Genomic DNA, 26,513 nt, shown 5'->3' with positions numbered 1-26,513 from the left:
GGGCTCTGGCTCCGGCTCCGCGGCAGCTCCGGCGGAGGAGCCGCACCAAACGCGCTGGCCGGAGGAGCCGCTTCTGCCCGTTCATCAGAGGAGTCGAAGCCCTTTTGCACGTACGGAGGAGGAGCCCCGATTTATGGCTTCGCAGCTCTGGCTCCGGCTCCCGCAACGGAGCACCGCGGGCGGAGCCCGGCCAAACACGGCCTTAGCCAGGTAACTGGCATCGGATGACAATCAGGCGTGCCTGTCCTTCAAACGTCAAATGACAGTTGACTGGTGATGATATTCCATTTTGGAACGCGTCGCCATATATATCCAATGGTTAATCTGTGTATATTGCATTTAACAAAATTCTGGCAAAGCCAGACGGAATATAAATCCACTGTATTTTAATTTAATTTGAAATGATGATCGTCCCAGTGCGGTGTGACACAAATTAATAATGCTGGTGATGAATTTGCTAGCTCAATCCAACTTTAACTTGCTATATGAGCCTATGATAGTGCCAGTGAGTCTTTGGGGTTTGCACTATACAATACAGGAACTGCATGCATGCATGCACCAACGTCCCGGCCAGTGGATCGACCACACACTGATAAAAAAAATGCTGCAGGGTACACTCAGATGTCATGTTAAATCTGTATACTCGAACCCACTTATTTCGGTTTTTCTTTGAGCATTGCTATGCTATGGGGCTGATTGGTAGCCCGGAGCGGGCCGTCCTCGCACGGTTTACCTGGGTGGCCTCGTTCCAGCGTCGTGTTAGGTTTTTCTCCTCGTATCTTTCGTCTGTTCGGTCTCATACTTCTACCCCCTCCATCCCGCATGCCTCCGTCTTCTCGATTTCCACTTCCCTCTCGATGCAGGACGACTCAATGTTTGGCGCGAATGCTTCGGGCGAGCGCGGGAGATGCCCCCGTCCCGGCGAGCGTGGGTGTCGGCTAGGGTTACTGCCCTCCGTTTTGCGCCTCTCCTTCCTCCATTGCTCTGGTGCGCCTTTCCTCCTGCTCCCCCTCGATCTCGGTTGACCACCGAAGTCGACCTTGACTGGCGGATTCATGGTGGTCCTCCGGTGCCGCGATAGTAGACCTCACCTACGCCTCTCTCCTCTCTCCTCTTCCTCTCTGTGCGGTGCTTTTGTTGATTTATGTGCAGATTTTGTTTGAGCTGTACCATGATTCTAGTCTTCTTGTTCTTACATACTCAGATCTATGACCTGCTATTCCTGATCTACTTGTTCCTTGTTGTTTCCCTCTGGTTCCACGCTCAGATCTGTGGTACAGCTAACTTTTTTTTCTAAATATGTGGTACGCCGCAAATGCATGATCCCTATCTAAATTTTTGCTTGCTCCTCGGCTAGAGTGCTTGATTGCAGGTAAGGATGAAAACGGAACGGAAATATCCCGAACCGAACCGCATCGTTTTTTTATATTTAATCCGATCGAATCCGTATTTTCTTGTCCGACTTTACCGTTTTCGCTTTCGCATTTCAGATGTTTCGTATTTCAAATGTAAAAGTAGAAAACGGTTTAGACATTTTTCCGACCGTTTTCTACTTTTCTACTTTTAATTTGAAATATTCCGAATTGAAAATTCGGTTTAAACCGAATTTGGCCAACTGCACAGGTCATACAGCCCAATTACAGGTTGTTCACCACGCAGCTGTGTTCTTTCTACTGGTGGCCAGCTGCCCTCTCTTATAGACGGCGCTCAGCCTCGTCTCTCTTCACCTCATGAGATGTGCTAAATGTCAGGAAACCGGCAGCATCTACACGAAAGCCCACCTGGGCCATAGCCCATCAAGCTCATCGGTTTAACCCCCACCTGCAAAGTCAATCATTTGATAGTTTTTGCATCAGCCGAATAAATCTTTGTTACTCAAAAAAAAAATCTGAATAAATCTTTAAAATAAAATACTACATCTATTCTAAAAAGATTAATAAAATTATTCTGACTCAGTTCGAGTTCATGTTTCTATAATATGCACTTGTTAATTATTATATGCACTTGAACTTGATCATGTATGCACTTAGTCATGCACTTAGTCTACGGATCGGTATTCCGTATTGAGTTTTCGTATACCAACCATGTTCGATATAATTCCGCTCGAATTGTTTCGTTTTCGAAATTCTCGATATTCCGTAAGTTCGTGTTCGTTTTCGTGTTCGGTTTGTCCGCTTTCGTTTTCGTTTTCGTATTCAAATGTAAAAGTAGAAAACGGTTGAGGAGTTCTCCGTTCGATTCCGTCCGTTTTCATCCTTAATTGCAGGGGATGGATGTGTCCCAAGGCTTCATAGCTTTTCTGACACTCGGCTCCAACTATTTTTATTGTAATTGTCTTTGATATTCTTGTTAAGCCTATGATGATAACAAAACTGTCATGTGTACTGGATTAAAAAACCTGATGACCTTGAGCTTGTGAGGTACTGGAACTCTATTCTAGTTCTTATTGGTTTTCATGTTTGTTTCTTACCATTGCTATGTTGTATTTTGTGTTTCTTATGCTCCAAGCTAAGGGTCAACCGAGGAAAAATTGTTATCTGAGGCCAATCTATTAACCACTTATGAAGATGAAAAAGTTCTTGAGAAGCCTGCTGCCACTGTCGTTGCCAAACCATCTTGGCTATTTCTTCTTTGCATGGTTCAGTCTTTTATGTTGCTGGTGCTCATCTTTTACATTGTTAAACGTGGGAAGTCCTACCTGTGATGATTAACCTATAACCATGTACTCATCAATTTACTTCGACCTTTGTGAGGTACTGGGACCGATTTGTTGATGTTTAATAGCTGGTTGGACTGCTGTATTATTTTGTAATATCTCTTATGCTCCAAGGTCTTAGTTGATGATGATATAAATTGATCTGAGGTAATGTTTGTGTTGTTATGCTTGTTCGGATGAAAATGGTAGTAACCTCACCAAAGTGATACATGGGTGCTCACACCCTCGTGCCATGCTGCAAACCAAACACAAGGAGGAGGACCAGCTCATTCCTAAAATTGGGTGCAAGCAGACAACCAAACAAACTCACTGTCATCCGGTATCATTCTCAAAGTTACAACCAAACACACCTAGATGTATGGTTTCAGCCTGTCTCACTCCGCCCATGACCGGCCCTCCATCCCGGATCCCCTCCCTCGGAGCAACCAATCACGCCCTATGTGTACCACTTTAGAATGTCCTAGGACCCTACCATGAACTGAATTATGGCCTTATTTTGTAGCACTACTTCAACGTTACTTTTCAGCGAACGAACATTGCTTTTTTCTCTCACAATAAATCAGCATAAGCCAAATTTTAGCAAAACGAATAGGCTTCCACTGTCCACATACATGGTATTTTACATATATATTCTGACCTTTTCTTTTTCTCGCCAAATGGCTGAGGTTTTATCTTTTGTGCATGCAATTTGGACATCCCCGAGGTTGAAAACAAATTAGCAACAAGTAATCCTCAATCATACTTTCCCAATAAAAAAAACTCTCAAAAATTGCTTAGATAGAAAACCCGCCTATTTGTGAGAATCCTAAAGAAGACAAGAGAAACCAAACAAAACTCCCAAAAACCATGGAAATTAAATGTATTTGCAGTGCGAACTAGATCTAAGACTTATGTCATGCTAGCTTAGGACTACTCATAACATGACCCAAAGCACGACATGCAACAAACACGAGAGCCGTACCCTACTTAGCTAGGATCTTAGCACAACGAGATGCATGACATGGCCGGCCAGAATCTTGGGCCGTTTTTTGGCCAACACGGCACAAAAATGATCTATTTATTAGTCCTTGCCTTCTATACAGTCTGCGTAACAATGGTCATGCTAGTAAGTAGTAAACACGACTTTTACATGTGGGTTATGTAACCATTTGTTAGTTATGAAAAGTCAAATACGAGTAAACTAGATTTTCGTCAACAACATTTTCTAGAATACTAGCGAAGCCCACAATCAAATCTAGCCACAATGACAACTATGCAAGCTAAGCCGACGAGTGGCTAAAGAAAACAGTATTCCCTCCGTTCCCAATTATAAGTTATTTCAATTTTTTTGGAGAGTCAAAACATCTCAAGTTTGACCAAAATTATAAAAAAATTATAAAGATTTATGATATCAAATAGGTATACTATGTGAAAATATAATTAATGAAGAATCTATTGATACTATTTTATATCATAAATGTTATTATTTTATTATATAATTTGGTCAAACTTAAAATGCTTTGTTCAAAAAAGTTAAAATGACTTATAATTTAGGATGGAGGGAGTATATTATTGTCAAGAATAGCCATGCTTGGGCTAGCACAGCAAGAACCCGAGCTGGTCAATAATAAAGCCTATCTTTTTACTTAAAAATATCTTGTTTTTTTTTGTGGCGGTGGTGGGGGGTTGGGGATAAAAAAAAAATATCTTGCTCCTCCAGCAGTTATCATCGTTTTTTTTTAGGGGAAGTTATCATCGTAAGAGAGAGCCATAGGACTGGGCCGAACGGCCGGAAAGCAAAGCAGGCAATCACGCTTGGCTGGGCCGCCGAGGCCCGAGGGGGGTCGTCCGATGGACGGACGCCCGGCCTCCAGTGTTGCAGGAACGACTAGGGCCCAACCAGCCCAACAAGCGGCAGGCACGGCGGTAACCTGCTCACCGTCGAGTCGTCCCGACTCCCGACTCCTTCCGTCTTCGCGCCGTCTCCCGCACTCGTGCAGCACCGGGCCGCAGACGCAGCAGCGGGAGGAGCGAGCGCCGCCGCTTGCCGGCCGCTGGCGACGAGCCTTCGCGGAAGCCAGCGGACACGCTGGCGAGTGCTTCCTTCTCCGCCAGACTGCCGCTCCGCGCGAGAAGAGCCACCACGGCGTGCGGGACTCGGGACAGAGGAGAAAATCGGCGGCACAGCGTGGATCCCGCGACCTCGAGCCAACGGTGAGTTTATCGCCTTTTGGCCTTCCCTATTCTCGATCTACTCTGCTTCCTCTTGTTCCTTTATTTTCCTTGTTCCCCACTGGCTCTTCCTGATTAGTGTTATTTCGCTTGAGTTGGATACAAGCTTCGATTCCACCGTCCCAGTGGATTTGGGACTGCGATGGAGGAGCAGTTCATCCTCCGCGTGCCGCCATCCGTGGCGGAGCGGATCGAGCGCCTCATGGATGAATCCGCCGCTTCCTCCTCTAACCCCGACGAGGCCTCCCTGGACCTCTCCTTCTCAGGTTAGGTTCCCCGACTCCCCCGTCTCTCTCCCTCTAGTCCTTCTCCCTGTCTTCGAAAACCTATCGTGTACTAGGCTAGCAGCCCCTTTGGAAACAGCGGCTCATGAATTCGCTGCTTGGGGATTACGTGCCCGTAGGCTGTTAAACGGAACGCGGAAGTCAGGTCAGGTGCGGTGGGGGCATCCAAGGCGCCGGGAATGCGTGAGGCTGGTAATCGGTGGTAGGTTGGTAGCTCTCTGCCTCTCTGGTCCAAATTGCCACAGCTCGTGGGAGTTCGGCTTGGGCATGCCGGGGTCCTGCCCTTAGAATTCTTAGCACGACTAACTGTTCGGTTCTTAGCAATAGTTGGAACAGATGACGCTGTTAAACAATTAGAGGCCAGAGATCACACACTACATTGTGCCTGTCCTGTTAGGTGACTGAGGTTATTAGGATGGTTGTTCTTGCTCCAGATTTTGTGGTGATAGGTTCATGTGTGGTGTTAGACTGTTAGTGCATTATTCAATTGGCGTTGGGATTATTTATATAGCATGGATCAGCTTGCTTGTGCATTTAAGAGACTGTTCATTTGAAAATTCCTTAAAGAGCTTAAGTATGTATGGTTAGTCCATCAGAATAATAGGGCTGTTTCATAATCGACAGTCAAAGCATATCTAAACAAAACATTCCAAGCTTGTGTTTTGGTTCAAGGCAGCAGTTTCTGCAATCTGATTGCTTTACCTTTAGATAAGCCTTGATGTTAATCACGTATGTAAGATCTATTTACTATCGGATGAGATGGTCAACATTTAGCAGCGGATGTAATAATTTAATGGTGAATAATTAAGATTTAGGATTTCAAATGTTGTGCTTCATGCTTTCGTTAATTGTACTTTTGCAAATCATGTTTCCCTGTGTTTAATGATTTCTCTCTTTTCTTACATAAGATTAATGTTTGGGAGCATTACTTGGCACACATATGCTTCATGCAGCACAATCTCTGATCCAGATGAAATCATGAAATAATTAGATTGCAATTGGTAGTCTCAGAAATAATTGAAGAGCAGTAAGTATATGACTCCAAAGAGTTGAAGTTGTTTCATAGTGGGCATCCTAAGTCCTTATTATAAAGCTTTTAGCTTGAGAGTTTTTTAGGAATTTTTAGCTTGAGAGTTGACACAAAGATGATATGATTCATTGGATATGGCATCCACTATCTGCATTAGTGCTTATTTAGTATGTTTTTCTCCCTTCTATATGGCCCCTCTTATTTGTGAGCATACAACCTGAACTAGATTACACTAGATATATCTTTTAGAATTGAAATTTGGAACTTTTGTCACCCTGTGGGTTGATGAGATATTTGTTCCTACAGAGGATGGAAGAAATGGTACATTTATGATCGGTAATGAGAGCTTTCCTTCATCTCTCTTGGATCTACCTGCTGTGGTGGAGTCGTACAAAACATATGATGATTCTGTACTAATCAAAACTGCTGATATTGGTCAGGTAAAAGTGCATGTTTACTGTATCCCTGTATGTAACCTATTTATTAAATTTCATATCTTCAAATCATCCTCTGAAAAACAAACTGAAACAGATGATTATGGTAAGGGAAGAAAATGATCCTGCTCCAGAAGGAGTTGAATACAAGCATGGGCTTACTCCTCCAATGAGGGATGCACGCAGGCGACGTTTCCGCAGAGAACCAGACTTGAATGTATTAAAATGAATTTCCCTCTAACTCTGTTCGTTACCCAAGTTCATGTTCATAGAAACACTTTTAGGTAGAACCCTGATTCTTCCTTGTACAATTTTGCAGGCAGAGCTGGTTAACCAAGTTGAGAAGCATCTTATCAATATCATGCATGGAGTATCTGTCAGTATCCTTTTTTTTCTCCTTTCACTTGCTAAATGCTAGCATGTGTTGTATTCTAGCAGCTGGAAAAAATGGTATATACTATATAGTACTCTTTTTACTATTTATAAGGTCTTAGGTTTTCTCAGTATTATTTGGCTACTAATGTTATTTGACAAATGGTTTGTCTACATGGAGTATTGGAGTTCTCTCCCTCTTTGACAAGGGTAATGATGTGTTTCTTTGAATCTTGTCAGTATAGTGGTTTCAGATAGATGTTTTGAAAGCACACTTAAACACTAGTTATGCTTCTGGATTGGTTGCTTATAACATCCGTAAGTCAATATGCATTTGGTTTGTTGAGGATTCTCTGTCTATAAGTTTTTCACCCTTTTTTTTTGCAAATTCTGTGTCAATGTGCATTTTTCTTGACTATCAATAGATCAGAACGCCAGTGTGATAGGAGGTGAAGAAGGTGGTGATCGTAAGAAACCTCCAGTAGCTCGTGCAGCCAAGCAGCCTGGTGTTCAAGAGCCTGCCGCTAATGGAGAGGAAGCAGAACCTGAGAGGAGCGACACTGATGAGTCAGAGAACTGAAGCTGAAGTGGACCTGAACTTTGTGTTGCAGCCTCAGTGGTCCAGGCGAGCCATGTCAAAGTTTGAAATTTAAATAAAAATCAGTGTATATGTTTTAACAAACAATATGTTCGCGGTTCGCTCATGCATGTTTTTTTTACTGTTACGGTAAACAAGATGTGCCGTTGCTAATGCCGAACAAGATGAAGATGCCAGACGGTGCTAATGATGCCCTTATCAGCTTTATTTGTTTCTGTTTGCACAAATCGTGCTGCCTGGACCCGGAGTATGGACTCTTATTATGGATGGAATGTACTCCACTGTCGGTCTGTTCCGGCTAGCTTAGCTACACCCTCGCCTTGGTCTGGAGATGACCTCCTCATCGATGGGCATGGCAGTGGGTCGGGACGTCGTCGTGGGTTTAGATACCTTACAAAAGGTAGTGGTACCTAAAAGAAGCTACAATAGCCTATGGAGAGAAGCCTAGAGAAATGGAGTTGAGAGAGTTTTAGGAACATTAGATATTAGATATATGCTTGTGTTGGATAGCCTTTGGAGGGAGAAGCCATAGAAATTATGAGAGAGAGAGTTGTAGGGACAATAGATATACCGCCTGATCGCTGGCCTGGGGCTGGCTAGCCAGTCCCTCACATGGCTACTGTTCACGCGAATCAGCCAGCAGTACTTCTCTCTCACATAAATGAACCAGCAACAATACGATCCAGCCAATCGAACAGGACGATATATGTTTGTGTTGGATAGATAATAGTTTAAAGTTTTTCATTTTTATTTAGACCTACTACAATTGAATGAAACTACCACCGCTTTGTGCCTTCACTACTGCGTGCCTTCATTGGTCATGTCCTGAAGGGCCGGACCAGCCTGCCGAGAACGGGAGGAGACTTGTCTCCCTCTGTTTGGTCAATGAAAAAGTCGGATACAATGGGTGTGTGGGTATGGATCTGGGGTACTGTACTAAATCCATAAATCTATAGGTTAGATATTGAAGGGCTTGAATTATATTGGGTACCAATACCGAATCATTCTTTTAATGTAAATCACTTGTAATTTCAAATCTATTGTTTGGATGCATATAGAATTGACTCATCTTCTCCTCCTATCGACAACACTCATGACCTAGCCCCTCCTATCATCGGTAGCAGCTGCACCTGTCAGAGCTACGGAAGAAGGAAAGGATCCTGCCGGAGCTAGGGAAGGAGCTTGTCGGACCTTAGGGCCTGTTTGGAATGCGGGATTTTGTCCCCATTCCTGTGTTTTTCCTGTGAAATTGAACTGATTCCTATGAAATTCCTATGTAATTCTTGTGAAATTCCTGCGTTCCAAACAAGGAGGGGGCGGTGTGCGGAGGAGTTTGGCCGCGCGCATGGAGTGATATAAGGCATATGTGCTTTAAATTAATGAATCGTACAAAGCATATTTTTGTGATTTTATCTCTCTTTTTTGGTACATAAATCTTTGGTTATCATTCTGACATGTTTGAAAAGAGTTTTGGTAAGTAGGAGCCTCATCTGCTGCTCTCTCTCTCTCTCTCTCAAAAAAAAATCTGAGATATTTCCCAGCCTGTTCGTTTGCTCATATATGATCGTGGATTATAAGTTGGAATAGTATTTTTCTCTCACACCAAATTAGCCAGCAATAAATAATCCATGATTGAACAGGCTGTCGCTGTCCCTAATCGTCCTAGCGAGAAATCAAACACACATGATGATGAGTCTACCATTACTACAATTTCTGTATACCATTTTTTGCTTCCTCGCGAGGCCACATCGCCTGCTACTCCCGTCCCTGCGATTGCTGATCAACGGCCACCACTGCACCAGTTGGAGGGAAGCTTCCTGTCCAATCTAGCCTGACCCCGCAAGCATCTCCAGGAGACTCTTCGTATCATTTCTAAAGGTTAAGAATAGAGATTTTGTGAAAAACTACCCTACAACAGTTTTTCTAAATGGTCATCCAAATATAGCTATTTTCTATTCTAGAATTTTCGCTAGCCAAAAATAAAAGACAATAATGGCTCTCTATAATATGTATGAGATATAGAAAAACTGTTGGAGAGTGAAAATATATAGAAAGCGATTTTTATGTAAATGGATCTCTAAATGATTTAGAGGATCTCTAAATGATTTAGAGGGTGAGATTTAGAAAAGCTCTGGGAGATGCTCTTATCCCTGCAAAGTTCCTCAGCTTTTGATTTAAGCGGTTGTTTGGGCTTGCGGCTGTTTAGCCCAGCCGTTCTCCCTGCAACATTCCTCCGCTTGGACAGACACTGTGCTCGTATGCTGTAATCCACTACAGTACGTCCTCTAGGCTCTGGCTAGGATTCCGACATGGCTGGTGAGTCATCGATCTGATCTGACCATCGTACACCCGCAACTCCGTTCTGAGCAAAGCTGGCCATGCAGTCCGAGCCCGTCGGCCCGGCCCAAGGCCCGTTTTTTTGCCTGGCCCAGCTCGGAGGCCAGCGGGCCCGGGCTGGCCCGGCCCGGAGCAGCAGGCCGTGCCTGGGCCTTACCCTAGGCACGTGGGCCGGCGCGGCATGGCCTGCTACATAGCAGCCGGCCCGCTAGCGGCCTGGCCTGCAGCCACGGCCTCCCCGCGCCCCGCCCCCGCATATAAGCGGCTCGCCCAGTGGCCTCGCCTCCTCGCCCGCTCCACCTCCGTAGTCCGTAGTCGCACTCAGTGTCTCGGTCCAGTCGCCTCGCCTCCTCGTCCGCTCCGCTCTTCGCTCCCAACCCTAACCCTAATCCCCAGTTCCCCACTCGCTCGCCGTGGCGTAGCCGAGCCCCGCTCGCCCAGTCGCCTCGCCGGCGGCCGGCTCCGTAGTCCGCTCCCAACCTTAACCCTAATCCCCACTCGCTCGCTGGCTCACCACGGCACAATCTCTGCTCTCTCTCTCTCGCCCGCATCGGCCACATCCACGATCTGGCGAATCTGAGCTCTCTCTCGTGATCTACTGATCTCGTCCATCGTCTCCAACTCTGGTGACCTCGATCCGCCTTTCCTCCCTTCTCCCTCTCTCTTCTCTCGCTCTTGGTGACCGTGTTCCTATCCGTCCCTCCTTCGTCGTTCGCCGTCATTTCTAATCGGTCTCTCTCCTCTGGGTGGCCGTCATCATCTTCGGCACTGGGCTCCGATTACGCAGGTACTCCACTAACCCTAACCCTAACCCTAACCCTAGATTTGTCTTCTCCACTTCTTGTGTCTCTTCCACTGACTCTGGATCTGTACCTCTATCTCTCTGACTATTTTTCTCCTCCGTGTAGGTCGGTTGCTGATGCCTCGTCGTCCTCTTCCTGTGGCATAGATCAGGCACGGCGGCCGTGCGCACCGTTGAGGAACGGTGCTGGAGATAAGCCGTCTGCGGTCAAGGTCGCCATGGCGGATGACAACGATGTCATCTATCCACTCACCAGCAACGATGACCTGATCGCGGTAGGGCTGCTCCCAGAGGACGACGACGACATCCGTGACGCTGCTGCTGCGTTGTTGGGTATCGATGTCAGTAGCAGCTATGCTCTGATCGATCTGGACGGTGGCGACGGTGGTGGAGGGGCGGAGCCGGCGCCGTCGGCGATGGTGATAGGGACACCAGTCGGCTCCAACAGCACAGATGGTACCTCATGCCTTGGTAAGCGGAAATCTAGTGTCTGGGTTGATTTTGATGAGATCTATGAGACTGTAAATGGTCAAAAGGTTCGAACTGCTGCAATCTGTAAAATGTGTAAGAGTAGATTGTCTGCTAGATCTTCTGCTGGCATTGGCCATTTGATTAGGCATCAGAAATCTTGTAGGAAAAAGGTTGATCATGCTGCTAGGGTTCAGTCTAGGCTTTCTTACAATCCTGATGGATCTGTGCATAACTAGGACTACAATCATGTTGTTGCTCACTCTAAGTTGTGTAGGTTGATTGCTAGGCTTAACCTTCTATTAGGTATAGGTGAGTCATAGGCATAGGAGGATTACATTGTTCTTACTCATAACCCTAGGTTTGACAAGGTTTCTAGACAGACCACCACTAGAGATCTTGGTAAGATGTTTACTAAACACCGTGATAAGCTTAAGAATTTTGTGTTGCCTGCTGCTTCTTCTGTTGCTTTGACTTCAGATATTTGGTCTGGTAATGCTAAGGAGGACTATATTAGTGTTGTTGCTCACTATGTGAATGCTGATTGGGAGTTACAGAAAATGGTTATTGGTCTTAGGCTGATTGAGGTTAAACATTCTAGGTGAAAACATTGCTGAAAGAATTGCTGCTGTGGTTGAGGAGTATTGTCTGATTGACAAGATTTTCTCTAATCACTCTAGACAATGCTTCTTCTAATGCTAGGGCTATGAACACTTTGACACCTCTATTTGCTTGTTACTTGGGTCCTGATCCTTCACCTGATCCTTTGGATCCTAGTAACTGTAAGTATAGTCTTGTACATCAACGTTGTGCTTGTCATATCATTAATCTCGTTGTAAAATCTAGGATTAAAGAGGTTGAAACCTTACACAGAAGATTTTAGAACTTACAATTAACTTCTTAAATTCCTCTAATCAAAGAATTGCATTGTTCAAGGAATACTGTAATGCTTAAAGGTAGTTAGACCTAAAAAGTTTGGCTTGGATATGGATGTTAGATGGAATTCTACTTACCTGATGCTTAAACACTTGGTTTCCATACAAGAATGTCTTTTCTGTGTTCATTAATTCCCATTATGGTTCACAATTGTTGACTACAAATCATTGGTATTTTGCTGAGAAGTTATTGGAGTTCCTGGAACTCTTCTATGACTCCACTGTTGTACTGTCTAATGTTTATTATCCTACAAGTCCACCTGTTCTGCACCATATCCTAGAGATTGCTTCTCATTTGCATGCATGTGAAAAATATCATAATCTGAGAGCTATTGTATATCCTATGAAGCTTAAGTTCCTTAAATATTGGCAGGACATACCTCTGTTATATTCATATGCATTCATTCTTGATCCTAGAGCTAAGATGAGAGGTTTCTTTAATGTGCTGCAATTACTTGGTGAATACACTAGTTCTGAGTACAGTTCATACTATGTTGATGTCAAAACTGAATTGTATAAACTGTTTAACAAATATGAGAGCAAGTTTGGTGCAGCTAGGTCTCAAAGGGTTGCACAACCATCACATCATACAGGTAAGAAAAAGCAGGCATGTGGAAGAATCTTTGGCCGTGGATCAGGTGTTGTTGGTCCTTCCCCTCTTCCTGCCACTTCATCTTCATCTACTTCTGCTGTTTTTGAGCTATCAGCTTACTTAGACAGTGACAATGTCACTTCTTATAAGGATGATTTTGACCTACTTCTATGATGGCGTGACCACAAGCTAATATTTCTAATCCTGTCTATAATGGCTAGAGATATCATATCAGTTCCTGTATCTACTGTCTCTTCAGAGTCTTGTTTCAGTTTGACAGGTAGGATAATTGAGGAACGGTGGTGGCACTTGTCACCAGAGACTGTGGAGATGCTGATCTGCTTAAAGGACTAGGAGTTAGGAGAAAAAAGGGAGCAGCATGCTGTTGGCAACCAAGAGCTTGAAGACTAATTCCAGAACTTGTACCTTGATGAAGATGAACCTACTGGTGGTGCTCCTGGTACTTAGTGAGGTACTGAGGTTAAGACTTCACTCCTGAGTGTATGTGTGTGATATGTGACTGTGAAAGGGTGTGTGTGACTGTGAAAGACTTATCTATCATTTGAACAATGGTTAATTAAGAGCTGGTTGTACTCTTTTTTTCTTTCTAGGGTTTCTCACAAGGATGAGTTTTACCTAGAAAGATTTTTAATGAGACAGCATTGCACTAAACAGCTCATTTTGGTTATTTCTGTTGTCTGTCGGCTTTGGACTTTGATTCTGTAAATGTATGAAACTATGATCTGTGAATGTATCAGACATTTCGACTTCGATTCTGTGAATGTATGAAAATGTGACTGTATCGGACAAGTTTTGAACTTTGATTTTGTGAGTGAAAGAAACTGTGATGATGTGAACTGTGAATGTATGAATTATGATACTGTGAATTGTTAACTGTTTGTGAAATTGTGAATGCAAAGGGTAATAGGCCGCGGGCTGACACGGCCCGTGATTCTGGTCATGCTTCGCGGGCCAGGCCGGCACGGAAATCGACCCATAGGGTCAGTGCCTAGGCCGAAGGCCAGGCCTGTGGTCCTACGAGGCACGGCCCGAGAGGCACGGCATGCCGTGCCGGCCCGTTGGCTACTGGGCCATGCTGGCACGAGCCCGTGCCGGGCCGGCCCGGCCATATATAGTTCTGGGCGATCAGCTGGTTAATTTCATTACTGGTCACCGTATAATAGTATATATAGTACTAGTGCTGTACTTTAGTTTTGCCTTGGCCAGCTGTTGATCGCCAATTTGGACCTGCGTGCATGCTTTTGTGTGCTATGGTATGCTTTTTTGTTTACTGTGGCGAGTGTGTGAATGAAAATAACCTTGGCTTCATCGTTTATGTGGCTTATAAGTCTGTTGATGCTGTTTTGTTGTGAGAAAAAAAAACTATAATATGGCTGATATGATCGAGCGAATAAGGTGCTAATGGATGAGAATGTTCGACTACATCACCTCCGTGTCGTGGTATCCTATAGACCCTCAGCTATTCAAATTACCTCCGTACCCTAATTTTTAGTAGTTTTGAAGACGATTTTATATTTTTATTAAATAAAATTTATAAAAGCCTATAGATAGGTAGTTGATAAGGTTTTTAAAACCACAAAAAAATATCTAAGCTTTTAAAAAATTTACAAAAATATTCTAAAGATAGATTGGGATACAACCAATCCAAATAAATTAATTAGATCTCATAAAAGTATCTCTAGAAGCTTTCAAAAATTAGATTTAGCTATAGAAAATATCTAGAAAATTCTAAAAAATCTTCGAATTGATGTCTACATGCATGTGAAATTGCAAAAAATCTTGGGAGGTTGGCAAGCGAGCCTCTCCCAGATTTAATTTTCCCCCTATTTTTTAGCCTAATATACAAATTCTGGAAAAAAAAACATTTATAGTGGTGGTTGGGATTCGGAGTGCCTCTAGAAATCGATCCAAGAGACGGCTACGATTCGTCCCGTCTAGAGAGGCACAAAATTCTGGAAATTTTTTTGTCACGTCTAGGCGGAGTTACATTGCCAGCACACAAGACGAGGATGCCTAGAACACCCAGGCCCGGACGATGATCGTTCGGAGACATGGACACCTTCAGGCGGGTACATCAATGTTGACGACTCATGACTCCACTCCCGAACATATGCATCCCGAACTGAGCAATCGTCGCCTGACAAAATTCGGTGGCTCGAGGTCATCCAAAGCAAGTTAGCGGCGAGCACCGGCCCAGGGACAAAATGCAAAGTTTTAGACTAAAACGGAGCCTGTTCGCTTGCTCGTAAATGATCGTAAATTTTCAGCTAGGAATAGTATTTTTCTCTCACACCAAATCAGCCAACAGTAAATAATCTACGATTGTTTACGGCCTCCCGAACAGGCTGCATTTTGATAGTTGTAGGATAAAATTGATCTTAAAACTAAAATTTGAGGACCTAAATGACTGTTTTAAAAGTTTAGGAATGAAATTGAGTTTCGAGTAATAGTTGAGGAACCAAAATAGCTATTGTGCCTAAAAAACGAAACCAATTACATCGCGTATAAATGCCTTTTTTCCCTGATGGCAGATACGGGAAGCACAAGGAAACTAAAAAACAATACCTGGAATATTCAAGAAACATCTACACATCTATGTATATATTCTAACATGATTTTAATGGGCAGCGCTGACGCCCGGACGTCCGATGGATACCTGATCCATCGGATGGTGCCGTGGACGCAAGGACGCCGGGCCCTATGTACCGCGCCTCACCCTCCCGCACGGAATCACGCCCACCCGCCCGCCCGCACGGAACAGAACAAAGATCGGAACCGCCCTTCCTCCGCTCCCCGCGCACGGAACCTAGCCCGCCCTAACGCGCACGGAACCCGCCCACCCCCAACCTCGCCCACCCCCCGTGTACGAAACGGATCGAATAGAACGGGTTTCCCATCCGCCCCCAACCTCGTCCGCCACCAACTGCACTCCCATTAGAAAATTGTTTGCAACATCAAACAAAGCGCAATATGTGGCAGAACCGTCCGAAATAATACACCTTCGGAGGCGCTCGTCTTCCACCAGACACTAAGCACCCCAAAAGCAAGCTACATCGGACGGATTCCGTCGAGTACACCTCAAGGAAGAACTCGAATAATCCACGTTTTTCCTCCAGGATCAATAATAAGAACGAGTTTATAATACTTAGTCCATTCCATACAACCAGAGTTCTTAAAAATATATTATCACAGTACCAAGCTCAGAGTGCGAAATTTAAACAGCGAAATTACAATAAATATCTAACGGTAGAATACAATGATCCATCTGTGCCCACCAGAAGAATCCTCCACACAACAGCTACTCTTCAAGCTGCACCTACAACAGGGGATAATAAACCCTGAGTACACATTATACTCGCAAGACTTACCCTATTAGTGGGAATAACTTTCTGACTCCAAAGGATATGATAATCTTTTTGTGTTGCTGGGTTTTCTTTTTACGGAAATCAATACTAGTAGTGAATCCTTATGTACGTTTCTCATGAGCAGTTATGGTTATTTCATTATCTAGCCATTCTATATAAGCACTATGTTCTACTTTCAAGCAGGAGTTGAGCAAACAGATCCATTTCACTATTTTTCATCTTCCAGTTCTTACTATGGTGCTAGACTTTAGACAAGTCGTACCAGATTACCCTGGTGATTCACGAATCAATGTGCCCAGCTGAGTATCTCGAAACACACGCCCCTACTTGTACCCCAAGCACAAACAGGACCAACCCACCACTCTACTGTCAAGGGGTTCAGGTCCCCATCCAAATTTGGACTCCAAGCCCTCACACATGAGTCTCAGACTCAGTGCGGTGCTTAGACCTTCATCATCCCTGCCTCCAATCAGTCGGTCCAAAAAGAGCCGGAACCCATGACAAGAGAGCAACGAGCCTTCCCTGCTCCCATAAACAAGTATGTGCTCAAGATAATAAGTCTGTGACTTGCCTAGAACCTAATGCAATGACCAATCCTTAACCAACAAGGTTATAGAAAAATAGTGTAACCAAGCTGTGCCCCGTTGGCCATAGGATACAACCTCTTACATCCACCAATACCCATACAACATCTCTGTCCAGTCTCCATTTTCTTTCACTAGTTTATTATAAGAGTGATAATAATAATCATCTATTGTGAGTAACGATAGGTTACTCACGCTACCAAACATCCTAAGCATAGCAGCTACTCGCAATTGTACTAGTAGGACTCATAGGACAGATATATTTATGTAGATGGTTTCTATAAAATGCCTATAACATAAATGCACATTCAAAATAAGGGTTATGTAGATGGTTTCCATAATATATATTTAGTGCTCATTTAAAATAAGGGTTATGCATCGGAGCTTACCTTGGGCAGGTGCGGTGTCAGCTCAGTCAGTTCGTGGCGGCTTCGGGACCTCCTCCTCGTACTCTTCAATTATCTCCTTATACTCCTGCTCGCCCTCGGTGATGAACTCCACCAACTTGCTTTTTACATGCATACAATGACGATGCAACGCTTAATACTAAGGCAACAATAATTCTTAAAATAAGAATACATCTACTAAGCCACTAAGCTAGCTCTAATGACTAAGATACCAAACTAATCATCATTCCCATCAAACCAGCAGGGTTTCACCTACGAGTGCTACTTAGCAACTAAAATATATCCTTACTCTTATTAACGATTTCCTATATACTACAACAAGTACTTAGCTATCATATTTCTCAACCTATTCTAAAGCTACAAAAATTACAGTGAGCACATAATAATACAATGAATCTACTGTAAAAATTTAATGGTCGAAGCTATTACCAATTTACCACAAAAATTCTTACAAATACTAATCTAAAAATTCTTACAAATACTAATCTAAATAATACTAAACACTCACAAATATTTTAATAGACGGCGGAAACAGAGGCGGACGGGCGCACAGAGGCGGGCAAGGGAGAAACAAGAGGACGGAAGGCGGTGAGATCGCGGTCGGTAGCTGGCGAGTGCACCTTGGCGTAATACGGCTGGTGCAACCAGTACGGCCCACGCCCGGTGCTAGCCGACGGCACGCGCACGAGGTCGGTGTGGCCCGCGCGCCGCAGTGCCATAAATGGCATGGCGACTGCGGTCCGACTCCGCGCGCACAGCGCCCAGGCGGACTAGAGGCGCAGCGCGGTGCAGCAGCAGGCGAGAGAGAGACGGTGACGCGACGGCAGTGGCAGCGTCGCGACGTGTGGTGGGGCAGCGCGTGGGGTAGGTGGCCGCGATGCTTGGTTGTGCGAGCAGCAACAACACATGGCAACTGGCAGCAGGCGGTGGGGCAGCGTGACGGGACAAGTCAGGCATCCACTGGCTCCGTGCGGCGGCAGGCCGAGGAGGCCAGTGATGCGGCCAGAGCAACAACACGGCAGCAGGATGGGACATCCGCGTGGCAAGGGCGGCAATGGCAGCCAGGATGCCGGGCCCGTGTGGCAGCAGCAACGCGTAGCCAGGCCGATCCGGCCCGGGGAGGATAGCCGAGCGCGCCAATGAGCGCACGCGCAGAACGCCTGACGCAGGCGGCGACGACCACTGACGTGCGGTGACCACGCCCACGCGAGGGAAACAAACCGAAAACGTGTTGTGCATGGATTTTAAAGCTATTGACCACGACTAAACCGTTGATCCAATACCCAAACCACTTTTTGCCTATACCAAAGAGGGTATATTAGGCTACCAAAATAGGCCCTGACACTACTCTGCTTCTTAACTAAATTTTTCTACAAAAATTGATGAACAAGGTCTATCCTTTCCAAAGTTTAAGAAATTTTGTAAGTTTTTAGTCGAACTCTATTTCAAATTGCATTTCTAAGCTAGTTGGAAAACTTATCTAGTTATATCATTTTTCGACCACAAGTATTTCATTGTCATCTACAAAGTTTATACTTCAAACTTTATTGAAGTATCACATACATGTTCTATAGCATTTTTGCTTAATAAAAATTAGGTTTTAAACCCTAAGTGATATAACATGACTATGGAATTAACTTTTATTTCGCATTTTCGTTGATCGTTCTGAGTTGTGGAAATTGATCTACACACTCTATTACATGCATTAACACATAAACATGATGCTCATGACATGTTTTAGTAAATGATTTACAGTGTAAGGGTGTTACACAATGCGAGGTGAAACATATAGAACAAGTCTATTGCAACATGAGAACAAGAGAGACTGCAACAATACAACAAAAGATACTGCAATACGAGATGCAACATAAAAAAATACTAATACAACAAAGAAAAAATTACTTGTTGCAACAACAAACCAAAGTTATTGCAACAACAGAAACAAAAAGCGCAATGCGAAGATGCAACATCAGAAAAAAAAGACTAATGCAATAAAGAAAAAATTTCTTGTTGCAACAGCAAACCAAAGCTACTGCAACAACCGAAAATAAAAGCGCAGTGCGAGATGCAACATCAGGAAAACAAAGACCAATGCAACAAAGAAAAAAAACGTGTTGCAACAGCGAAATAACACTACTGCAACAACAGAAACAAAACTGCAATGCAAGATGCAACATCAGAAGAAAAAAAGACTAATGCAACAAAGAAATATTGCTTGTTGCAACAGCAAAACGACGCTATTGCAACAACAGAAACAAAAGGCTCAATGCGAGATGCAACATCAGAAAAAAGACTAATGCAACAAAGAAATATTGTTTGTTGCAACAGCAAAGCAAGCCTACTACAATAGAGCTCGTTGGAACCCTAGCCACCGCTGCCTCCCTCAGATCCAGATCCAGAAGAGGAGGAGGATGAGGAGGAGAAGGAGGAGAAGGAGGAGGAGACCTCAAATCCAGATGAGGAGGAAGGAGAGAGGAGGAGGAGGAGGAGGAGGAGGAGGAGGGCTCAGATCCAGAGAAAGACCCACCTACATCGCCGGAAGCCAACGTCGTCGCCCTCCTCTCCGGATGCATGGAGGTCGCGGAGCGAGGGAGGGAGGGTCGGCTCGCCGGAAGCCACCTCCGCCGCCCTCCTCTTCGGTGGCATGGAGGTCACGGAGGGAGGGAGGGAGGGGCGGCTCATCGGAAGCCGCCGCCGTCGCGGCATGGAGGTCGCGGAGGGAGGGAGGGGTGGCGGCGCACGAGCAGAGCGAGAGAGTGGAGGAGCCGGGCGGAGGAAAGGGCGAGAAGAGCGAGAGAAGTGAAGCACGCGGACACGGGAAGGGGATGGGGAGGGCGTCGAGAGGGCGGATAAGACGAGGCGCCGGTCGAATCGTTTTCTGACGCATGTTCGAAGCGTCGGACGTTCGAGTAGGAGCATTACTGGATTTTAATTTGAGTATGAAAGAATTTGTACGAATTAAACATAATTACAAGACAGACGAATTTAAAGCACCTTACACACTACTACACTAGCACCTCTTTTCCTGTGACAAGATTAATTAAGCTAAACCAATTTACACGATCGGAAATTTCCCATGAACATATCAGAAAGCGTATTACCATGATTTATCCCATCCCAAACGCATTTGTTCATCAAATCGATCAGCCGACCAACGCATCCAACTTTAGTTGATTTGTGGAACCAAATAAGCAACCGATTCATTCATGCTCATGGCCGCCACGCCACGTATGTAAATCTTCGTCTCGGAGGTAGCTCAGGCATGCACGCACGACGTCGACGAGTTGCTGATCGATCAGTGGGATTTGCTTGGTCAAGTACACACGCGGGTGCTCGCCTAGGACGATGACGAGTCGGAGGCGGCGGCGTCGGGCTCCCGGATCTCGTCGATGCGCGCGATGACCGTCTTGAGGTCCCACCTCCGGTCGACGTCGGCGTCGCAGCAGGCCAGGCCGACCTGGAGCAGCTTCACCATGTCGGCCTCGCAGCCCCTGGCCCCCGTGATGTCCTTGTCGAACACCTCGCCGGTGCGCTCCTCCGTGACGACCGACTGCACCCACCCGGCGAGGTCGGCGTTGCCCTGCCGCCCCTGCCGGAGGTAGTTCGCCGGGAACTTGCCCGTGAGTATCTCGAGGATGAGGATCCCCAGGCTCCACACGTCGCTTTTCTTGGACGGCTTCCCTTGCGGCGCGATGCACTCGGGCGCCTTGTACGCCACCATCACCTGCGCCGCGATCTGCGCCGTCACCACGGGAACCAGCGCGTAGTCCGATAGCACCGCCTCGAACGCGCCGTCCAGCAGCACGTTCGAGGACTTGAGGTGCCCGTGCGGCACCGTCAGCATCGGCAGCTCGTCGTACAGGTGCGCCAGCCCCCGCGCCGCGCCCTTGATGATCCGCAGACGCTTCCCCCAGTCCAAGAGCGACCCTTTGTTACCTGATCATCATCAAGTTCAAGTTCGTCAGAACCAATCAATCACCCAGCTATATTCCATTTCATTTTCTTGTTCTATGTATTGTAGGAGAGCACCATACCATGGAGGAGCTGCGCGAGGCTGCCATTGACGATGTAATCGGTGACGAGGAGCTTCTCCTCCTTCTTGTAGAGGTAGGCGACGAGAGGGAGGAGGTTGGGGTGGGCGAGGCGGCCGAGGCGGCGCATGTGCTCCGAGAAGTCCTCCCGCCCGACGCCGTTCATGTCCTTGAACCGCTTCACCACCACGGCGGGGCCCTCGCAGAGCGTCGCCTTGTACGACGACCCGAAGTTGCCGCTGCCCAGCACCTCGGCGGACGCCCGGAGCAGGTCCTCGATCTCGAACCGGGTGCGGCCCTCCTGGATGAACACCAGCCGCCCGTGCTCGTCGCGGCGCGGGCGCTTCCCCGCGGCGGCGGCGGCGCCGGCCCCGGCCATGCCGGCCGCGGCAGCGGCGCGCGGCTGGCTGGTGCTGGCCGCGTTCTCGATGTTGACGGCCGGCGCCGTGTTGAGCTTCGGTTTGGAGGGCGTCTGGTCGCCGCTGCCCAGCCTCTCAGCGGCCGCGCGCCTCGGCCTTCTTTTCCGGCGGCCGAGGGCGCCCGACGCGATGCCCGTGGCGCAGAGCAGCACGCCGAGGATGATGAGCGCGATGGCGATCTTCATCATGGTCGACATGCCCGTGCGCGGCGACCCCGAGCTGTCGCATTCCACCTCTAGTGGTTTGCCGCAGAGGAGCTTGTTGCCTGCATCGCATGCAGATCGTCGTCGTTCATCAACAAGACATATCGAGAGGATTTCGCCGGAAAGAAAACTAAAGACGAGGAGAGCGAGAATCGATGGATCGATCGATCGATATACTACCTGCGAACATGCTTGCATTGAAGCGGCTGAGCCCTACCGGAATGGGTCCGGACAGGTTGTTGTTGGAGACGTCGACGAACCTGAGCTCCGGCTGGGAGAAGTCCGGCAGCGGGCCTTCGAAGTGGTTGTTGGCGAGCGACAGCTCCAGCAGCCGCGGCGAGGTGATGGACTCCGGGACGGGACCGGAGAACTCGTTGGAGGAGAGGTGCAGCTTGCGGAGGCCGCGCATGGGGTGGAACGTGCCCTCGGGGATGGCGCCCGACAGGCGGTTCCGCGACAGGTAGAGCATCTTGAGCACGGCGAGCGCGGACACGTTGGGGAAGGCGCCGGTGAGCGCGTTGTCGGAGAGGCTGAGCGCGCGAAGGCCCGGGAGCACGGCGAGGACGGCCAGGTCGGGCGCGCTCCCTGCCAGGCCGAGCCGCTCCAGCTGCAGGCCCTGCACGGAGCCGTTGCCGTGGCACGACACGCCGTACCAGGAGGAGGAGTTGCCCCGGCATGGGCCCGGGGTGCCCCAGTTCCGCAGCGGGCCCGGCGGCGCGCCGTCTGGCCCGCGCAGCGTGTCCCGGAACGCGATCAGCACGTCGCCCTCCTGGACGCCCTCCGCGGCCGGCGACAGGAGGACGGTAGAGGCGAAGGCGAAGACGAGGGCGAAGGCGACGCGGACGATGTGGCCGTGCGGCCGCGGCCGCGCCATGGGGACGCGGGCAGGCGCCGAGCGAGTCGTCCGACGAGACGAGACGAACCAAGCCGAGGCGAGCCGGTGTCTTCACGCGCGCGGCGGTGGTCACCTTGCCGGAGGGGCTGTGACCGCTCGCCGCATGCACGCACGCCCGTGCGCGTCGTCGTGGGAGGAGCCGAGGGCGAAGCTACGCGTCCCGCGTGTGCATGGGTCAAGAGAATGGAGGGGAGAGAGGAGGTGGCGGGTAGAGGAAATGCGGTGATGGGTCGCGACGCCGGGTGGGGAGGGAGGTAGAGAGCCTAAGAATAGGCGGGAGAAGAGACGGCAGACACAGCAGCGTCTGTTGTGTCTGTTGCTGCGGCCGGTTTCTGTGTCATTCGTGGTTGGAGTTGGCTGCGAGAGCAGGTTTTAGCCTTGGCCAGTTCATGGTTCATTTTTTGTCAGCAACAACAGATGCCATGTCCCCATTTCTTCTTAATGAAAAACGCGCTTCGGCGTGGTCGGAAAAAAAAAAGATGCCATGTCCCCAGGACACCAACCTCGCAACATTCTGGTTTAATCCCAAATTACTACAGCCTCATCACCCACCCATCTTATATCTCACATGTGAGTATGTGATGCATCTGAGAACATCTGCTACTGCTACCAAATTGAGGCATCTGATCTCTCACCATCAGGGATTTTCAGGGCCAGAACTGAAAGGAACGCCAGACAACAGATGTGAGCATCTAATCTCACTAATCAAGGGCCAGAAGCCCAGAACAGCGGTGCTGTCAAGGCACCTAACATTGTCTGCTACAAACCCTACACCACCCGGGCTGGGCGGTCGTCATACAGTGCCGCATATTTACAAAGATGAAGGACGACACAGAGAAACTACAGCGCTAAAACGTTAAGCAGCATGATCATCTAATCCTCCAAAGGAGGCCTGCGTGGCTGCTGTCTCGTGCATCAGGTCATACCGGCGATGTTCTCGAACCCAGTTTCCTTGACCAGCTCGGTGAATTGGTTCAGGTAGCTGACAAGCCCGCCTAGCGACTTGATCAGCTCATCGGCTTTTTGGCGGGTGGCCTCCATTGCATCAGGCAGCATCAAACCACCAAGAGCATGATTCTGGCCACCATCTTGGTCGGCCTCTTCGTTCAGTATGGTGTGGATATGCTGCGCGTTCTCGTGTAACTTGTTTGCCAGCTCCCATGCAATATTTTGGCTTTTGTCGGGTTCAATACTTGTCCCGGTCTCTTGCCCTTCTACACAAATATATTGTGAAGAAAGTAAGGCAGCAGCAAAAAATATGACAAGACAAAAGGAACAAGAATACAGGCTGATAGTACAAGGTATGAATCAGAGTTGGAACATGGAACTGTAGGGAACTCATATTGTGTTGGCTCGTTGCAGCATACACTATAATCCTATCCAACACCAGGAACAAATGTATATTCGATGAATACAAATGAGTTCCTAAAGCAAACTGTTTGTCTAACATATTGTGCATATTATCAAACAACGCAATATTGTATTACTTGACGATTGATGCCCATTTGCTACAAACATAAATAAATTGATACTATTCATGAAATTATATTTATGCCAAAAGTTTCCATAGACAGTTTAAACTTTGATACGGATAATTTTAGGACTTTAAGCTACAAAAAAGTTCTCCAATACAACTTTACAAACCATAAATCGTTTTTAATGGACTGTTTTCAGTCAAGAATCACCGTACCATGGCATTGAATCCAAAGCTGGCTGCAAAAAAAAATTGCTTCATGACTTTATAGACCACAACCACAAGACAGTAACAAGGGATCAAATGACGTGTTAGATACCATAATACATTAGAGAACATATCTAGTGAAGCTAAAAGTTGAATCTTTTTCTTTTTTTTAAAAAAAAAGGTGGTAAGTTTTCATCGTCTGCCAATGAGGTTGGACTTCAAGTTTCATTTTACACATGTATAGGACATGCCTCCCTACATCTGATAATTTCTTGACAATTTTGTAAAACTTTTGTGGCTTGTTCTCATGGTTTGTTAACATTTACCTGGTTTCCCTAGCTATTTTGCCTACGTGAAAAACTATAACAGACCAATGAGGCTATGCTATCCCGCACTACCCACTAAGTGTGGACATGACAAAACAGGAAAAGATATCGTAATTGGGCACTACAATGGGACATGACCAATCAGAATGAGCCTTATTTCCCCAATAACCAGTACAACAGAAATACTGTGACTGAAATTTTGTCTTCTTATGATGATACGGTCATTCCTAATAATGGTATTGGCATATTTGACTGACATCAAATTTCACTGATGAATCCCCTAGAACCAAAACCATATTAGGCCCATCACTGCTAATCAAATGCCCTGCTCAATCTCCCAGTTTTTTCTGTTATAAATCCTCCTACTTGCACAGTCACCTCCATGTAATGACACATGACACATGACACATCATTGCAGTCTTGACATAAGCTTCATAACCAGACTACATCTTCAGTAAGCAGAAGCAAAGCTATCGCGATCATAAGCACATGACAACAGAATCAGTGCATTCAAAAGCGAAAAGTGGATGATTTGCACATACCCAAGTCATTTGAAGCATCAGCATTGCCCCCATCCTCCTGCATTTCTTCTCCATCCTCCTCGACATCTTCCTCCTCCTCCTCCTCCTTCTCTTCCTGTGGCTCCTCCTCCTCTCCTGCTGATGCATCCTCCTGCACCTGCTCTTTTCCAACCTCAGCCTCACCGGAGTGACCGCCGTCCTGCTCACCCACCTCGACGCCGACGCCGGCACCGCCGCCAACCAAGCCCTCCACCTCCTCCCCACCCGCACCACCGCCCGCAGCATCCGCAAGCAGCGCCTCCTCGACCCGTATGAGCGCATCCATGGCCCCATACACCTCGGCGTCGAACTCCGCAGGAAGGCCGGCCTTCCTCCGCGCCGCCGCGCCCATCTCCCAGTACGTTCCCCTGGTGCGCACCTCCCAGCGGCGCACGGCCCCGTACTCCGCCGCCAGCGCCTCCCAGCGGCGGCGGCACTCCCCGGCAGTCCTCTTGCTCCCGCTCCCGCTCCCGCGCCCGCGCCGGGTCCTGGGCCCCGACGCGAAGGCCTCGGAGGCGGCGAGGTTCTCGGCGACCATGGCCCACTTCTGGAACGCGGAGACGGAGCGGGACCAGCCGTCGTCCACGGCCGCGACCTCGGCGACGAGCGCGAGCGTCTCGGCGGGCGTCCACTCCGGCGCGCCGCCTGAGCGGGTGCGGCGAGGGCTCGGGGGCGCCGGGCCCGGCGGGGCAGGCGCGGGGCGGCGTTTGGCGGCGGGGGAGGGCGGCGTGTTGTTGGTCTTGGCCGGGGAGTGCTGGGCCGGGAGCGCCTGGACCAGGAGCGGCGGGAGGGTGTTGCAGTTCGCCGGGAGCGCCTGGATGACACACGGCTGGTCCGCAGCGGCGGGATCCATGGGGCTGGGCACGGCGCGGAGTCGCCGTCGAGGGCGGCGGGGCGACACGCGGGGTAGGGAGCTCTCGAGACCCGAGTGAGTGTGCGCACTGTGTGCTGTCGTGTCGTGGAGCCGGGAGCCGAGACGAGAGTGGCCTGCACGTTCCAGTTCCACCACCAGCACTTCTCGGGACGAGGGTCGGCCCGGCTCCTTGGGCGGGCCGCGGGCGCATGCCACACATCGCAGTGCCGGACAGAGGCCTTGGGCCTTCTTCCTACCGACCCGGTGGCCCGTGGGACGTTTTCCCCTGCCGGGCCGGCGGTGCCAACTGGCCGAACAAAGATGGACCCACTCTTCAGCCACGTTCCTCCCGTGCACACATAGTCCACCACGGCGTCGCGGTCGCGTGT

The 26,513-nt window shown here is 47.8% G+C and overlaps 3 protein-coding genes across 5 annotated transcripts; 1 reads left to right on the top strand and 2 right to left on the bottom strand.

Annotated features, from left to right (window-relative positions):
* Positions 1 to 4,653: 4,653 nt before the first annotated feature.
* LOC136475882 (transcription initiation factor TFIID subunit 7-like) lies at positions 4,654 to 7,892 on the top strand. 2 transcript variants are annotated; one of them, XM_066473530.1, is made up of 6 exons: positions 4,654 to 4,909; positions 5,034 to 5,193; positions 6,548 to 6,681; positions 6,773 to 6,892; positions 6,995 to 7,055; positions 7,473 to 7,892. In XM_066473530.1, the coding sequence occupies exons 2-6, from the start codon at positions 5,070 to 5,072 to the stop codon at positions 7,625 to 7,627; spliced, it is 594 nt and encodes a 197-aa protein (XP_066329627.1). In that variant the 5' UTR covers positions 4,654 to 4,909; positions 5,034 to 5,069; the 3' UTR covers positions 7,628 to 7,892. The 2 variants fall into 2 exon arrangements, with proteins under 2 accessions (XP_066329627.1, XP_066329628.1); XM_066473531.1 differs by having other exon boundaries at positions 5,023 to 5,193.
* A 12,196-nt stretch (positions 7,893 to 20,088) lies between these two features.
* LOC136475877 (pollen receptor-like kinase 5) lies at positions 20,089 to 22,992 on the bottom strand. Its single transcript, XM_066473523.1, has 3 exons — positions 21,990 to 22,992; positions 21,191 to 21,871; positions 20,089 to 21,092 (listed from the first exon to the last, which is right to left on the bottom strand). The coding sequence occupies exons 1-3, from the start codon at positions 22,681 to 22,683 to the stop codon at positions 20,494 to 20,496; spliced, it is 1,974 nt and encodes a 657-aa protein (XP_066329620.1). The 5' UTR covers positions 22,684 to 22,992; the 3' UTR covers positions 20,089 to 20,493.
* Positions 22,993 to 23,389: 397 nt separating this feature from the next.
* Positions 23,390 to 26,217, bottom strand: LOC136475880 (trihelix transcription factor ASR3-like). Of its 2 annotated transcripts, none has more exons than XM_066473527.1 (2): positions 25,254 to 26,217; positions 23,390 to 23,918 (listed from the first exon to the last, which is right to left on the bottom strand). In XM_066473527.1, exons 1-2 carry the CDS (start codon positions 26,122 to 26,124, stop codon positions 23,620 to 23,622), a joined length of 1,170 nt encoding a protein of 389 aa, XP_066329624.1. In that variant the 5' UTR covers positions 26,125 to 26,217; the 3' UTR covers positions 23,390 to 23,619. The 2 variants fall into 2 exon arrangements, with proteins under 2 accessions (XP_066329624.1, XP_066329625.1); XM_066473528.1 differs by lacking the exon at positions 23,390 to 23,918 and adding an exon at positions 23,943 to 24,417.
* Positions 26,218 to 26,513: the final 296 nt, after the last annotated feature.

Source organism: Miscanthus floridulus, chromosome 8, assembly GCF_019320115.1.
Source record: "Miscanthus floridulus cultivar M001 chromosome 8, ASM1932011v1, whole genome shotgun sequence".
Classification (NCBI taxonomy): Eukaryota; Viridiplantae; Streptophyta; class Magnoliopsida; order Poales; family Poaceae; genus Miscanthus; species Miscanthus floridulus.
This window is presented reverse-complemented; position numbering and strand designations above follow the sequence as displayed.